The sequence below is a fragment of the Lonchura striata genome, chromosome 8, assembly GCF_050655825.1.
Source record: "Lonchura striata isolate lonStrDom1 chromosome 8, ASM5065582v1, whole genome shotgun sequence".
In the NCBI taxonomy this organism is placed as follows: domain Eukaryota; kingdom Metazoa; phylum Chordata; class Aves; order Passeriformes; family Estrildidae; genus Lonchura; species Lonchura striata.
The window spans coordinates 16780176-16796657 of record NC_140710.1 but is presented as its reverse complement, the minus strand read 5'-3'; the positions used below and the strand labels follow the sequence as shown (position 1 = coordinate 16796657).

The 16482-nt window shown below is 35.9% G+C and overlaps 1 protein-coding gene across 3 annotated transcripts in view; it reads right to left on the bottom strand.

The window, feature by feature from the left end:
* Positions 1-3032: 3032 nt before the first annotated feature.
* BTBD8 (BTB domain containing 8) overlaps positions 3033-16482 on the bottom strand; it is a 30812-nt gene continuing 17362 nt past the window's right edge. For all 3 annotated transcript variants that reach the window (XM_021526283.4, XM_085586433.1, XM_085586434.1), the window contains 9 exons: positions 16259-16441; positions 15310-15447; positions 14163-14292; positions 11584-11645; positions 9906-10539; positions 9515-9605; positions 8804-8943; positions 5490-7757; positions 3033-4149 (listed from right to left, as the gene is read on the bottom strand). In XM_021526283.4, coding sequence (XP_021381958.4) covers positions 3680-4149; positions 5490-7757; positions 8804-8943; positions 9515-9605; positions 9906-10539; positions 11584-11645; positions 14163-14292; positions 15310-15447; positions 16259-16441 — 4116 coding nt within the window. In that variant the 3' untranslated portion in view covers positions 3033-3679. The remainder of the gene's footprint in view (positions 4150-5489; positions 7758-8803; positions 8944-9514; positions 9606-9905; positions 10540-11583; positions 11646-14162; positions 14293-15309; positions 15448-16258; positions 16442-16482) is intronic.

Here is a 16482-nt window from a genome sequence, read left to right as displayed (position 1 = left end):
GCAGTATGTCTGTAGGTGACTTACTCCACAAATACAATTCTAGCTATTATCTATATGTAAACACCCTGCAGAGCTGCTTCTCCAGTCCAGATTAGACTCAAACTTTCCAAGTGGGGAAAAAAGTAATTATGTCTACAGATACCACTTTTGGAGGTCTAGTCTTTTTAAAATTTTAATACATTCATACATGTAAAACATCTTTCCTTATTTTTCACTTTCATAACATGTCTATCAAGGTAGGCCAAATCAGGGTCATTATCTGAGATTGATTGCCAAGTCCCCTCCTTTAAATTTCACTGATAGTTACTAAACGTGGTGTTACTCTCTGTAGGATACAGACATCTGTGCCCAGTCACAGAACAGTCTCAGGTAAGCTGTCACTTGCACCTGTTAACTGCAACCTGGTCTTCTCAGGCTTTGACAAAGCAATTTCACTGCTCTTATTCCAAATACTACTGCAAGGGCAGTATTCTGACTGTGCCATCTTTTTAGTTTCCTCACTGACACCCCTTCACTGTTTCCTCAGATGCATCTATCTACCTTGTCTTTGCTTTACAGTTCTTTCAGGATCTCACAATCACTTGGAGCCTTCATTGCCTTTGATTGTTTCTCCATGGAGTTTTCAAACAAACCTGTATCCATTCTCTCCTGTTTTGGAGAAGAGGTGTATACAGTGATAAAATCACTGCCGGGAGGTATGAAAAGAACTCCAAACAACTTGGGTGACTGATACTATTAAACAAATAGCTAACTAGACCTGGCTTAAAGCTTGGAAAATCTCCTGAAAGAGGTCAGAGTGAAACAGTTTAGGCAGCACATAAGGCTGGTCAGGAATATACATTCTTCCAGCTTCCTCACTATCCAGCCTTCAAATCTCACCCTGAAGTTTTTCCTTGTCATAACACATACAGGAGAAAAAAATGGCTATTTAAACTGATGATGTGCTGAAACCATTGCTAATCAGCTAGACAAATATTGACACTTTCATTTTACTTTTCCATTCATGTGCATTTTTTTTTTTTTTTGTCTTTTGTCTTATCTTGGATTCCAACCACTCTGTGGGAAGTCTTTGTTTTTGCTCTTTGTTTGTACAATGTCTAGCCAGTGGGATGCTGGTCTGATTAAGCCTCACAGGCACTCTAGTAATGTGAATGAAAAACAATACCACTTTCTATTCCTGCTACTTCTGCAGACACTATTTGGCTGTGGGAAGCTGAATTCTATTGCTGCCTCTGTACCAACTGAACAATACCATATCCTAATCAGTGGTCTGCTGCAAAACTGTTAAAGGAATTGCAACAACATCACTGGGGACTTGATAATTTAATTTTGATACAGATGAAAAAGTAAATGCAAAGACAAAAACTACAATTAAAAAAACCCCTATATGTGATTGTATTTCATACAATAAGCTTGAAATTTTGTGTCAATTTTCACTGTCATTTTATCAATGCAGTAAGAAGTTAAAAATATGGGCAAAGCGAAAAATAGACAAAAGGATCCCTTCTTTCACTTTCTGTCACTTCTCCTTTCCATCACCTCATCTTGTTTAACATGTGAATGGCCACTGTCAGAATATCATCAGGATTTTAAAGCTGATTCAACTTTTTGGTAGACAACTTCTACTTTAGTGCTTTACACAGACATTAAAAACCACTATTCAATACTTAGCATCTTTTACTATGGCCACTACTATAGTTCTCTATTTTACCCAAAAGATTATCACCTACTGATGTACTTTGTAAATGCTGAAGGTGAAAAAACAGGTTTTCTTGATGTTTTGTACTTCTAAAGGTGGTTCTAACTCCCACCATATGAAGACTGGGTTAAATACAGAGTATTACATTTATAATATTTTTGAATTGCAATATCTCAGACTATTTATCCTGCTGCTAGAAGAGCAGATGAAAGATTTTTATGATGAGACTGAACATCTTCCTTCCACGAGTTTAGAGTCTTCCACTGACAGAAAGGAAGTTTTTCCTTTTTTTTTTTTCCCCTTACCTTGATATTAAGGAACAAGATAAATTTCTTCCTCCATTCATTTTAAGAATAAAACATTATTTTTACTTTTGTACCAGAAATTTGGCAAAGTGCTTTGCTAGATAAATTATTTTGCCTCAAAGATCTTTATTCTGTCAAATCCAAAGTCATAACTTCTTTAATCATACGCTAGGGCAGAACTGAGTTTCTGACTATGAACAAAAAGAAATATAGTTTGTCAAGGTAAGGTGCACCGCTGGAATTGTGCAAAAGCTTGCAGAACTGACCATGTTATCAGTGGTTACAGTCAGCTTAAGCTGTGTACTCTATGCTTCAACCAAAATAGAATGTTACTAGCCTTTTAATCCTATATAGCACCCACTTCTGAAGGCACTTCTGTTAATGACTAAGAGGAGGTAGAATAATTCATTTTTAGATTTTAAGCTGTGTGAAAGACAAGCACTACTGTTTCCATAATGCAGATATCCTAAGAGGGTCCAATCTCTGCAGGGAAAAAACCCCTCTATGTTTCTGAAAACATAGGTAAGAATTACAAAAAGTTTTCTCCTCCCCTGTCAATCAGAAAGGAGCCACAAGCAGCAAAATTATCTTTATATCCTATTTAACTGAGTCAAAAGAAAGGTTAAGGATGGCATTTAGTCTTAATTTATGAAAGCTACGCTAGAGATACTAATGAAAATGCAATAATCCTATTATCACTCCCAAAAATGTGGCATCTAGGAAAACACACAAAACCAAATTCCTGAGAATCTTGCTATACTTCAGCATGAGAACATGCAAGTGTAATTAATTAATGCCTGAAGTTAATTCTAGTTAAAATCAGACCTCAGATGTAAAAGTGACCACAACTTCAGATGCAGATGTACTTTTGGAGACATCAGACATGCTGTTTCTTAGAGCAGGAGCAACATTCTACCAACTCCTTTGAATTCATGCACTATGCAATTTAAAATATTTACTTAAATATGTGCATTTTCATGAAAGAAACAGTGGTCTTCATGCAGCACAGACCCTCTGAAGTCTTATAGTTGAAGAAAAGGCAATTAAAAAAATTTATTGGAAGCACCTAAACAAAACAAACCAAAATACAAAAATCAAATCTGGAAGAAACAAATGAAACAAGCTGCTCATATTAATAAGGCCTGAGGCAGATTCAGATTGAAACATTTTCTTTGAATAAAAGTATGTTTTTCTGTCATTTAAAGTAGTGTTGGCACACATCACCTTTTGACACAACCATTCTAAATCTTTATTGTTGTAAAATGAAGTCACCATATTGGGGGGGGGGGGGGAAGGAGAGGAATAGGTCTACTATAGTGCATTTATCTTTAAATTTTTGATCAATGAGAACATTAAATGTCAAAAAAGAAGATAAAAGGGAAGGCAAAAACCCAGACTCTTCTTTCATGTCATCTAGTTTTTCTAACAATTCTAGAAAATACATGCTCAAGTTCATTTTTAGAAAAGACATATATTTAAGTATTGAAAAATTACTGTACTTGTGATTTAATCTAGATGATAAGTTAACATATTTACCTCATTTTATCAGAAAGATTGCCTTAGTATCAAGAATTGCTCGTTCTTGACTGATGCAGTATTTCATTATGGTATGGAAACAACTCATCAAAAATAATTTGAGGAATGGGTTGGAGTTCAGTTGCAAACAGGTGAAACATTAATGATGGGTTTCCAGTTCAAGAATTGTCCATTCCCCTTGAGGGGAGGAACAGTCTTCAGATGAAAAGCTTGCCACTGTAATGCTTGCTGAGGAGTCGTCAAGTGGAGACATGAGTTCAGTCCACCTACTGAATGTGTCAACTTGTGAGGTACCCTGAGGATTCGAACCATCGCGTGCCAGAAACAGTGTCTGATTGATAAGACATTGTGCTAAGTTAAGGTCTTCAGGAAGAGAGTTTTTGAAATCTATATTTGAGTCCTGCTCAGATAACAATTGCCTGAGTAGAGTCCAGTCCTGTTCTGCAAACTGTTGATCTTCAAAATCCATCTCTAGAACTGCTGTTTCTGAATCCATCCTCTGCTCAATTGCTTCTCCAACATCCATCTCGTATATTGGAGAAAGGGTTTTTGAAGGCCGATGTTCATATATGCAGGTTTGTGCCATTGTGTCATAATCATCTATGTCTCCTGAAATAATTCACAATACTGTACAATGTAAAAAATTGTAGATGATCCTCCCCTCAGGGCTGTGTAGAGCAAAATTTAATTCATTCAGGAAGGACAATCCAATCAGGTTAAAAAAGGGGGGGATAGAGGGTTATACAAAATTGACAAAATTTGAGGCATTTATTTCCTATATAAAAAACAAAGTATGATTTATAAATTAAGTTAAAGCAGCAATCACCACTGGTAATTAACAATAACCTCCATAATTAAGTTTCTGATACAGAAAATGACAATGTAAATATACACTTAATGCACATGAAATTCCTCATTTACTACATAAATTAAATTTAGACCAGGAGGTGCATAGAGGGAATTAATAGAGAATGATTACTGAATGGTGACTTAAGCTATGTCAGCTTAGAAGAGAATTAAAACCAAAATTGTTTATCCACAGGCTTATTTTTATACTGCACATGCAAGGGCAGCTGCAAGCAAGGGCAAGCAAACTTAAAAAAAAGTAGTACAACTTTTAATGTCTTCTTGTTCTGTGGTCTGGCTGAACATAGATCATCATCAGTGTTTCATTACTCTCGAATACACAATAGTTGTAATCAACACTATTGTATATTTTTGATGGGATAAACAGACTGAATTATTGATATAAAGAAGACAAAACACAAAACTAGACAAGTATTCATCTAGCTACATGAAACAAGTTAGAATTTTTTTTGTATATAAGCATCAGTTCTAAGTATAATCTCTCTTTAGGAAATAAGCTTTTACTGGTAAAATTTAGAATTTTAGACATCTCATAAGCTCTAAAGCAGAGTTCAAACCTATTCCCACTGGTGTATATGGCAAATATTCAGTTATATTCAGTGGGAGAATGATCCAAATTTGTATATAATATATAAATAAATAAATTACAACAATAATGCATATAGCTGTTTAGGTAAACAGTTCAGTGCGCTTTAGTTAAGGTTATTACTTTAGTTATTGCACATCCCATTCAGACATACTATATGTTGTCAAGCAGACAAAACAAAGACTAAGATTCCATCAAAAGCTGATGCTGTCAATGTTAGATTGGATCAAAAATCACTGAAGTACAGACAACTGCATCCAATCTTTCTTTTAGCATTACAGAAAATCTCTTGTAGTCACGTTTCTCATTGAACAGCAGGGTATTGACGGATATTTCAAACAGACAAGCATTCTCTACCCAAGTGAAATACTTAAAAATATTTAAATACTGTTTCAGCCAAAATTACTTCAGTTCAGGATTCAATCCTAGACAAATTGCCAAAGCTTTCCCTATTAATTTGGTTTTGAATGACTCAATGTTTCTATTTCTACATTACCTGGAAGTAAATCAGTATTAGCGCATTCAGTAGTTGCTGGTTGACTGTCTCTCACTTGACTTTCTTGAGTCAGCATCTGATTCTTACTGGCTTCTACAGGTTTTGCAGAGCTGCTCTTTTGCACATCAGAATTAGTTTCTCTCTGCTGAAGATCCAGATGACATGGTCTTTCTTGAGATTTTGCATCATTGTCTAAGTACTTATTGCATGTGTGAAATTCACTAGCAACCTCATTTTTCATATTTACTTGCTGGTTTTCTCCTGGATGTGGACTACCTGCTGAATATACTTTCTCTGGGCAATTTTGTTCAGTCATTGAAGCACCTTGATTGTCCTTTCCTGGGATTTCAGTACCACGAAGATGCAGGACAGAACTTCCAATTTTATCCAATCTATTGTCTCTATCCTTTTGCTGTTTGCCAGCCAGGAATCCCTCTTCAGTTTCCAATGAGTATCTTGAATAAAATGTCGTTCCGTGGTGCTCTTGAGAAACACTGTCAAATACTTCTGAAGGAGTAAGAGAATCTATTGAGTGCTGACGTGAAGTGTGAGTTTCCACTTTATCATCAGCTCCCAATTCCTCACATTCATCTACTGAAAGTAAAACAGAGCGTTTGAAATTTTTAGTTTTAGAGAACTCCTGACTTGCAGTATCATTTTCTGTTGCATCCTCAAAAGCTAAATTATCAATTCCTTGGAACGGTTGAGTAGGAACATTTGACGGGGGAAAGTTTTCTGCAACGTTCTCTGCTTCAGATCTGTCATCTTCAGTTTCATCAGCAGAAGAAGAAACTTGGTCTGCTTCCTGAGTGAACTGTGCACTACTAAATGTAGAACTTTTGCTTTCTCTAGTAGTGGTCCGTGAACTCTCTTGATGGGACCAAATTTTTCTTGGTATTTCATCATCACTTGTTGAATTAACACGAAAGACATCAGAACTCTCTTTTTTCACTTTCACTTCTATTCTTAGGCTGCTATCATAAATTTTTAATTCCTCAGGTGTACTTGTGTCACTGCTGCTTCTTCCAAGAAAATCATGACATAACATAGTACTGCATTTAGAAATCCCTCGTTCATTGGATCCCTCATCATCCTGAGAGCCTCCGGCATCATAATCTTCTGATCTTGGTTTTATATCATCAGATGATGTGGTTGCACTGCCAGTATCGGATTCAGGACTCTCTTTTGGATCTACAGCACCAGTATTCCAATGGTCCACAAAAGGAATTTCTGCATTTTCATGGTTTTCTGGTATTTCCATAGGCTCTATAAGCTCTGTGTAATTAGGTGAATATTTTTCTGTTATTTGTTCTGTGGAACATTCTGAAGCATCATCTAAATCTGTTGCAACTGATTTATATTCAGTCAAGGCTGATATATCACACAGTTCATCAATTGTAAGAAATCCTTCCACATGGATCTGAGAAGATGATGTCTCATCATCTTTATTGGTTACTTGGGAAAAGCTTGACAAAACATTTTCACCATAATTACGACTTGTTTCAGAGTTTATTTGATCACTCTGTTCATTACAGACTTTTGTTGCTTTTGAATCTTTTACCAGTTCTCCTAAAACAATCACCTTTTGATTGGTTTCCTTGGAAAAGTCTGAATATCCATCATTGGAAGACTCTGCATGACAGTGAAATTCAGCTGTATTATCATCTTTGTCTGGATCTTCAGTCTTTCTAATTCCAGTCTGATCTCCATAGATTTGTCTTGTTTCCATGTCATTTTGTATTGAAACATTCAGTTTATAAATAGTTTCTTCTGCAATTTGAGGAGAAGATTCGGATTGTATTTTGTATTGCACAGTTTCAGAAGAATCTGGTAATTTTTGTCTATTGGATTGACAGGACTCCAGCAATTTATTGTCATGAAGCTGATCTGCCACAGCATTAGCTGTGTTTTTCTCAAGTTTCTGTCCTGAACCTTTGTGCTCAGTGGTGTGCACATTCTTTTGGACAACAGGACAATCACTCCTTGAATGCTTCTGGGCAGAGGACTGAGATTTTAATACAGCTGTTTTCTGTTTTGGGTCTTTACTATTCGTAATCTCAGCATTTTTTGATGGAGCCAGAGTCTTAGGTGTTACTTTTGAAGTGGTTTTTGTTGCAGGTGTTTGTGATTGTTTAATACTCTTCTTCTTAGCTGAAGGATGTTTTTCTGGGACTGTTGTCTGAACCAGGTGTTGTAACATGTTTTTTTCTTCATTATGTTTTGGAGACATTCCTGATTTCAGTGAATTTGGTGATTCCCCCTGAGGTCCTAACAAACAGTAAAAAAGACTATAAAAGTTGTATGTGCCACTCACAGTATATTCACCAATTTTATGTTAATGTTTGTTTATGTTAAGGAACAAGTTACTCAACTTTTAATGTAACTAAGGGATTTAAGGCTTGTTAAAGCATTAAGATTTGAAATAATAAATAGTAGATAAAAATACCATCTTGGCACCTTTAAGACAGAGAATATGCACACAGGAATCACTTCAGCCTGTAACTGAAGTAGTCATCCCTGCAGTAAAAAGCAGCAGCTCTCTAATAATGCCTACAAACACTACACAGCAGCTTAGCACAGGAAGTAATGAGTACTGTATTCAATTTATATTGTAGAGGAAATGAACAGAGGCAGAAAATAATTACATTAGGTTTAACGTGATTAGAATACCAGAGTTAATGTCCCAGCTCAGTCAGAAAATACTGCAAGATCTTTAATGACCACAAATTGACAGAACCTGTATCTTCTATATCACAGTGCATTTAAGATAATAAAATTTGACTACTGGAGCTCCATCCTTAACACCTTGTATCCTTCTAAAGCAGTTTTCTTCTCAATATTCTAGTGTCATTTCCTACCCCTGCTATCAGTAGCTGTTGAAATTGAGTATTTATCTGGGGCCAGTAGCAGTAGCACTACTGAGAGGGGGAAATAGGAAAAGACCAAAATAGGGAGGCATAAAGCAGTCTGCTGTCCAGATCTTTGAGACTTATTACAGATGCTCGACCTACAGAATGTCTGTTGAGCTCAGTCATGGTTCCAAATGCGGAAGTGCAGGGGATCAGCAAATAGAAGACTCTGCAGTGCAAATTAAACAAGCAGAAGAAAACACTGGCAGTGAAGACTGTCATTGAAGTGTTTTGAAGTTGACACATTAATTTGCATTTTACAGTTTAGGACTGTCACCAAAAGTGAAATATGGAAAAAAACCCCAGAATTCTCCAGAAGATTTTTCCAAACAATTGTGCTAAAAACCAAACCTCAAAGCTTTGCATAATAGTGGCAGATCATTTAACTGTGGTATGAAACTTTACCTTGGTTCTTGGGAGAATTGGTAGGTGTGTTTTGAGTCTTTTGCTGTGCTGCAGAATTCATACTCACATTCCCTTTTTTCTTTAGAACAGCTTGTACATTTTGCTCATTACACCCTTTTCCTGTTGCTTTTTTTGTCAGACTGCAAAGAAATCATTACATCCATTATTTTCAGACTTTGATCTAGCAATGTTTCATTATATTTAAACAAGAAATATATGTGTTTTAATGTGCACACATATATAAACATTGAAAATGCAACCTAAAAAGTAAACTTTTTGAAAATAAAAATTAAATATATATCTATATTTTGAATTTATATACAAACATGGATATATAATAACCCATTTCACAATTTCACTTCAGCTGTCTCCTGTTCAGTTTAATCTAAACTATTCCAGAAATGGTTTACAACACCTTGTGTAGTCATTAACTAACTGTTCCAGTATGCAGAATTCTGAATGACCTATAACAATTTAAACACTATTAGCATGCAGCAGTCCAACACAAAAGCCAAACCAATTTTATCTTTACAGCAGTGTTGCCAATAGCTAACTCAAATTGCTTTGCAAATAACATCCTACAGACAACTATTCTCAGAGTAAAAAGAACACCTAATGGTAAACTTAATAGTCCACCTGAAACCTTTCTTGCCAAAATCATACACTTATTCACACAGCTATGAAGCAGCACTGAACAGCTTTGTAACATACCTGCTTGTTGTGGCATTAGCCTCAAGCTCAGTCTTTTTATTTTTGGTGGTGACTCCATTTGATACCTTCACAGATACCTTTGTTTTCACTACTGTAGAGTAAATTCAAAGTTAATTACACAGGTAAATGCATTGCAATATAAGTACTGAAAAAATCTAAAATATGAAGATCAGTTATTGAGAAGCCCATATATGCTAAAGTTGTAAAATGTTTACTGTTTTAGATGGTTATTAATTTACCAAAAAGTCAGTTTATACTCAATTACAGGGGAGGAATGTAACTCTTATCAATTTATAGTAGATTGTCTTAAAGCTTTCCTGGCTGGTTTTCAGTGTATACCAGCCTGAGACCAATCAGAAGAGGAATTAAAAAAAAAAATTCAAAAAATTACCAGTCTGTTTTTTCCCCTCCTCTACAGATTTATCCTCTTTGGGTTCCTCTGTCTGTTCACTCGCAGTCTGGATGTCCATGTTTGAATTTGCTGACTTGCTTGAAGTTGCTGCCACAGTCACCAAGGAGGGAGATTCCTTCCCTGTGGTTTTTTTCAATGGCTTTGTTTTGTTCTGCATGCTTGAGGTTACTGTCAGCACTTTAGGTCTGGCACCTGCAACTTTTCCTTCATGGTTCCTTAGTCCTTTGCTACTTCCTGAATTTTTTTGTCCACTTGCAGATGATGTCTTTTCTGTATCTTGCTTGGTAAGCATGCTTTCAGCCTTCACATTTCCATTATTTTCTATTTTTGTCTTTATAACAGCTCTAGCCTTTGGCAGAGCAGCTTTTTCCCCAGGTTTGGAATCCTTAGTAATCTTGGAAACTAATTTTTTGCCATCTTTCCCCTTAACATCCTCATGCTTTGAAGTCTTACTAACAGTGTTTCTATTGGTTGATGCATGTCCAGATGCTCCTAATCCATCAGATTTCATTTTATCCCGATTAGTGGAAGAATCTCCCAAGCAATCTTTCTTGCTCTGTTCTGCCCAGGAAGTATTCCTTAGACCAACAGATGCCGTAGTAGTTTTATTTAGCTAGGGGAAAAAAACCCAAAAAACTGGCATCAGAAAAAAATCCAAACAAAACATACTTTTAACACCAAGCTATCCATAATGTGTAATTTCTGAAACACATCTACTTTTAAAATAGTACATGAATCTAAAGCAACAAGATTCAACATAGAAGTAATTTTTTATGTATCTATGTATATACATACACACACATTTTAGCTCAGTTTGCTGGCTTTCAAGAATATTAAAGTACTGCTCTATGTAGAGGAGACAAATATCTGAGTTTCACTTTTACTTTGGACAAATTACTCTGTAATATTTACTTATTTATATTATTTGTGTCTGCTTAAGAAATTTTTTTGAGTTATATGTGCGTATTTTCCAAAAAGGAATAAAGACTACGCATTATTACAAACATAAGGACAAAAATTATTTTTCAACATGTGATGATTTTAACCATTACCAAACAGTGTATCCACAAAAATGTCAGTATTGATTCTCTGAGGTAAAAAGGAACTCAAACATGGAGAATTAAGTGCACGAAAGGGAATCTTTGTGATACCAGCGTCATTGCAATGTATGCAAGACTGTCAAATCACGTGAAACCCATACTAGTTTTTTATCAATTAATGATGTAGTTTTGAGTGTGAGTTTCAACAGAAGAGTTATTAAGGGCACCAATAAATATTTTTCAGAGCAGGGAGTGTAACAGACTCAGTGTTGTGGTGGCTTGTAATAATAGCAAATATTCATTAGCTCAGTAGCAAACCATTTGCTCTGGGAAACAGATGAGTTTCATTATGTAGCAAGAGAGGAATGTGAGGTTCTGGACACAAATTCCTGCCTTTTATTTGAGCTGATCTGTTTGAAAACTTCACAGAACACAGTCTGAGATGTTTCCAGTAATCATTACTGATTCTGCAGAAACAGTTTACAAGAAAATACAGATTTTTCAAAACCAAGTTCCATTAAGCAGTATGGAAAATAAGTGTTAATTTAAACAAATAATGAAAATAATTTTGTTTGCAATTATCTCAATGTTTTAAATGTTTGGATATAAATGTTTACCTGAGAACTGGTGAATACAGGTTTCTTGCCAAGTCTTCGGTCATCACCCTTGTCAAATGCAGCTGTAAAAGGAACAAGCAGTTTCTTCACTGTTTGGTAGGAAAGAAGGGTGACAGAAATCAAGGCAGCCTACTCAGTTAACATCATGTGAAATCAGAAAGCGCTTCTTTGGGTCCTGATTTACTCTAGAAAGGGTAATTTTGGTGACATGGCAAATGTTAAATGAAAATACATGATTTTATGTTTGGAACAAAAAAAGTGGGATCTACAATGACACCACATGGCCATAAGCAAGTTACTTAACTCTTCTGTTTCCCCATGTCCACTTTTGTCTATCCAAGCTCAATTCATTTATAGCTAGCAGTGCACTGAGACCTTTAAAAGTGTACAAAATTTACAAAAAGACACCTTCAAATTTAGAGTATAATGGCTTTTAAGTGTATTGTTAATTATACAGTATTTATTTATACTATATAGAGGAAAGATTAATTACATTAAAGTGAATGATACTAGTTTTCAAAATTGGCAAAGCCAAAATACCTGAATGTACACACTAAGGTCATAGTGCCTCTATGGATAGCATGCAGCGTAATGTCATGAGAATTATCCCTGAGATTGTCATGTGGAGTTTTCAGGCAGTGAATGCCTTATTTTTTTTCATCTGATATACTCTGGGAGGAAAGCAGTTTTCAACAAAGCTTTTGAATCAATTGCACTTATAGAACACAAAAGGGATATTTATAGACACTGTACAGACCCAGAATCGATAGGTTTCATTTATGTCTGTATTCACATTTCAACTAGAAAAAAGGTTTTGCAAAAAGTAGATAAAAATCTAGGCATTCAATGCCTCATGTTCTGAGGTACTATACATGGAAACATTTTTTGTATGTATAATACAAAAATTCTGCTGAATTCTTGCTAAAGATACTAAAAATAATTTTTATATAAGTCTCTAAAAATCACACAAAAGGTATGCTGAAAATGGCACCCCAGGGATCTAATCCTTTTTCTAGCAATGACTCTGCATATTAATACATACCAATATATTAGACAAAATCCTTATAAACTTGTGCCTGAGAAAACACAAGACAGGCTGTAAATGAAAAAACCACAATATTATCCCTCTTATTTTGGCATTTTTCCTCCTCTGTTATAGCCTTCTAAATCTATATAGGCTAAATTTCTAGGAGAAAAGCCACCACTAGAAATCTTCAAGATGAAAGTTGATCTAAGTTATCTACATGTATTTCCCTTGAAGATTAAATTTTATCTAGCAATACTGTATGATTGCTTTGCCTGTAATTAAAACCAGGTAAGTCACGCAAACATTTCAGCCTTTTCATATATAAAATGTATGCAACTTCAGTCAGAATTTAACCTAAAAGAAAGCAAAATAATTTTTGCCAATATGGAGTTCAGAAATATAAGACACACCTTGATTTTAAGTATTTTTTTCTACTGAAAGCACTAGTGTAAAGTAGCTGAAAGATCATTCACAATAGAGACATGATCATCTTAAAAGTAAACCACCCCAAATCAGAACAACCCACCCATTTTTCTAAAACAAACTCCTCTGCTTCTGAAGGATTTTATAATCACGAAGAAATCCTATCACTGTTCTACAGAGTAGCATGAGATATTACTTGGCTACATTCCTAAATCATGCTTAGAAAAGACTGTCACTGCATCTTTCAGTATGTAATTGTAGAATCACATTTTCATCTACCTCTAGGTATATAACTATTATATCCTTGCTACTAATGTCTTTAAGGAAAAGGATATAAAAACATTCATGCCTCCTTTGAATCAAAAGTGATTTGAATTCAGAGAAGTATTTAGTATTATTTTCTTTTACAACACTGTACTGTCAAAGCTAATATTAAACCATAACCTGAACTCCATCATCAGTTCCACATCCTCAGAATACTCGTGTACTTCAAAACAAAGGAGCATTCAGAACAAAAACTCCTTTTAGTTGGAAGTGCTGTCTGTTAAAATGTTGAGAGCACACCATGCAGCTCCTTAGGGGCTCTCTGCAGCAGCACACACAGGATCACAATGCCAGTCAGCCGAGGAGCCCAGCTATCTGCATTTGCTCACAGTGCACAGGATGAGCATTATGCAAGAGACGAGCAATATTTATAATCATGCAGAAAACGATAAAGGACAGAAACGGAATTCAGGGAACGGATAATCTGCTTTGTGCAAATTTAATTCATCCACAGCCCTTATCTCCTTAAAAATGAGGCAGATCAGGTTTTTAATCCTACTGCAGTGTTTCCTGTAATTTAGAGTAGCTGTAAATAAGAATCCATCTACATGATGGTGGGGGGTTCTATCATATATATACTCCTAAAAAGAAAAGCAGGGAAGACTCTTCACAGAAAATGACTTACTGATTCCCATGTTTGAAACTACCTAAGCATGCCATCATGCTTCTATTGTAAAACACCACTTCAAAACACAAAGCAGCTCAAATTTTCCTTTAATTTTTATCAGGCTCCACAATTCCATCTGCATTGTATCCACTGAACAGATTGCTAAAAAATTCTAATGCCGCTTGATGCCAGACATACCTGCTTGTATTTTCTGTTGATGGTCTGGCCTCATCAGCTTCCAGCCTTCTGTGTGACGAACAGCATAAAAAGACTGAACCAGGAAGACCCAGAGCTTATCACGCAGCGCCTGGATCGTGCACGTAAAACCCTGTGTTCAAGTAACAAATCAGCAGCTGGCAGGGGCATATTGTCATAGCAACCAGTCATTATTCCTTTCAGAATCTACTTACTCCCTAAGCTAGATCAATGATGTCATCACTTATATTTTATAACGGTCTGGTAGATGGAGATGCTGTTTTTGAAGGATTATTGCCCACCACAGTGATTTTTTTCCTATAGTTTAAAACCTACAAATTACAGCACTAGTAAACACTACTTTGCTCTCATTGCTCTTTTTTTCCTTTTCTTTTTTTTTCAAATGAACCCCATAATAGCTCTTCACTGTCAGCTGTGTCACAACAAGGTCAAATACTCCAGGGAAAAATAATGTATTTGATTAAATTTTCATTGCTTTGACCAAGTAAATCTATAATAGCACCAGATTGCAGCAATTAATGTTTCATTTATTTTTTTATTCTTTGTCATACTATTTATGAATTGTTCCCAGAATAAGTCAACCACAGCTTAAATGTCATTATTTAGATTGTGTGAATATACACGGTATATTACACACATGGAGCCTGACGCCTCCACCCAATCCAAAAAACACACACTGGGTTAACTGTCAGTCTGTGCTTTAGAAGACAGTTTAAAACAAAACCAAATGTACCTGTGACCTTCACAAAAAGCAGGGGAAATAATTAGTGACGGAGAGAATAAGCTCTCTTCCACTGCACATTTTAGGTAATGCAACATTTTGCTAAGTTTTTCCCTTATCACAAATTTAAAGTGATAGTAAAGATCAATAGGGCAGTGTTGCCCATATACATTTTTAGTAATACACAGGAATTTTTTTATTGCCAGGATGGGGTTTCTTTTTAAAGTAAACAAATGCCAATGTTTTCTGTACTTCAAAAGGACCTTGGATTTATGCAGATGCCTTTCTGTTTGACCCCAGTTGCATGACTGAGCCATCTGAGCTCACACCATATCATCTGATTTGAACCATGACATGAAACTGTACCAGAACAGTTTTTCTACAAGCACTGCACATTTAAGAACCTACCATCTCCTTCACATTTTCGGAGTCCAACAACATATCCACTGCTACAAGAAGAAAGCAGCTATTTTCATTATTAATGCTTTTTTCAATTGCATTGAAAATTAGTTCTAGGAGGTCAGGTTTGCTGCTCATTGCTTGTGCCTGAGGAAACAACAAAAGGCAGTAGTTTAAAACAAAAGCGTGTACTTTGTATGCAAAAGCATTACTGAGCAGGGAGGATCTGCTATCAAGCTGTGCAGGAGGTATTCCAAAGCTGAGCATCTTCTTTTGTATCCATTCCACAACCCCACCCCTCTCCTGGCCTTCAGGAAATTATCCTGAGGCTTCGTTCATTAACAGAAATTTTAGGAAAAAGCACACTGTGATGAATTTACAGCCCCATGCAAACGCTGGATCCAAAGGCAAATTTTTTTAACATTTCCCTCTTTATTTTTTTTCATTCCTCTGTACATACTAGAAAACATGATTTCACAGGAGAAATGAACTGGCTGGGTGACTTAGGTAAGTTCTCAGCACCTGCAGCGTTGCCACATTTGTGGAACTCGCGACAGAAATCAGCAGAAGTTTGAGTACAGTGTTCATACTCATAATCTTGTAAATCCAGGCTGTTTTTCCAGGGGTCTGAAAGCTTTTTCAAAGCTGATATCTATACTTTTTGCAACAGAGAAACTGTCCCACTAAACCAATTGGAACTTTTGCTTAACTGAAGCACGTAACCTGAATGCAGTATTAGCACTGTGCTTACATGCTTTAAAATAAACCTGAAAAATCCACCCCTCAAAACTCTTAGCACTGCCTGAGTTTTGTTGGGTTTTTTTCTTTTTTTTTTCTATAGAATTGTACTTCAAAGCAAAAGCTGAGACTATTTTGGTAATTTAGCAGCCTGATCTTTCAAAAATGTGATATAATTCAATTTATTTGGAAGCATATAAGAACTTGAAGGCACTTTTACCTGCAACAAAACAGAGAAGCCTTCACTTTGTACTACATATAGGAAGTTTGCAACAATAAAGGTTACACATTCCTCATGTAGCTGTGATGCCAAGGCCACAGCTGTCTCTGTCCACTTCACTCGGGGCAGGCTATTGATCAGCCGGTCACTCTCCATCAAACGGAAAGCAGCATTCTCAGGGGTCTTGAAACAGAAACAGAAATTAGCCTGTTGCCAAGCAATTA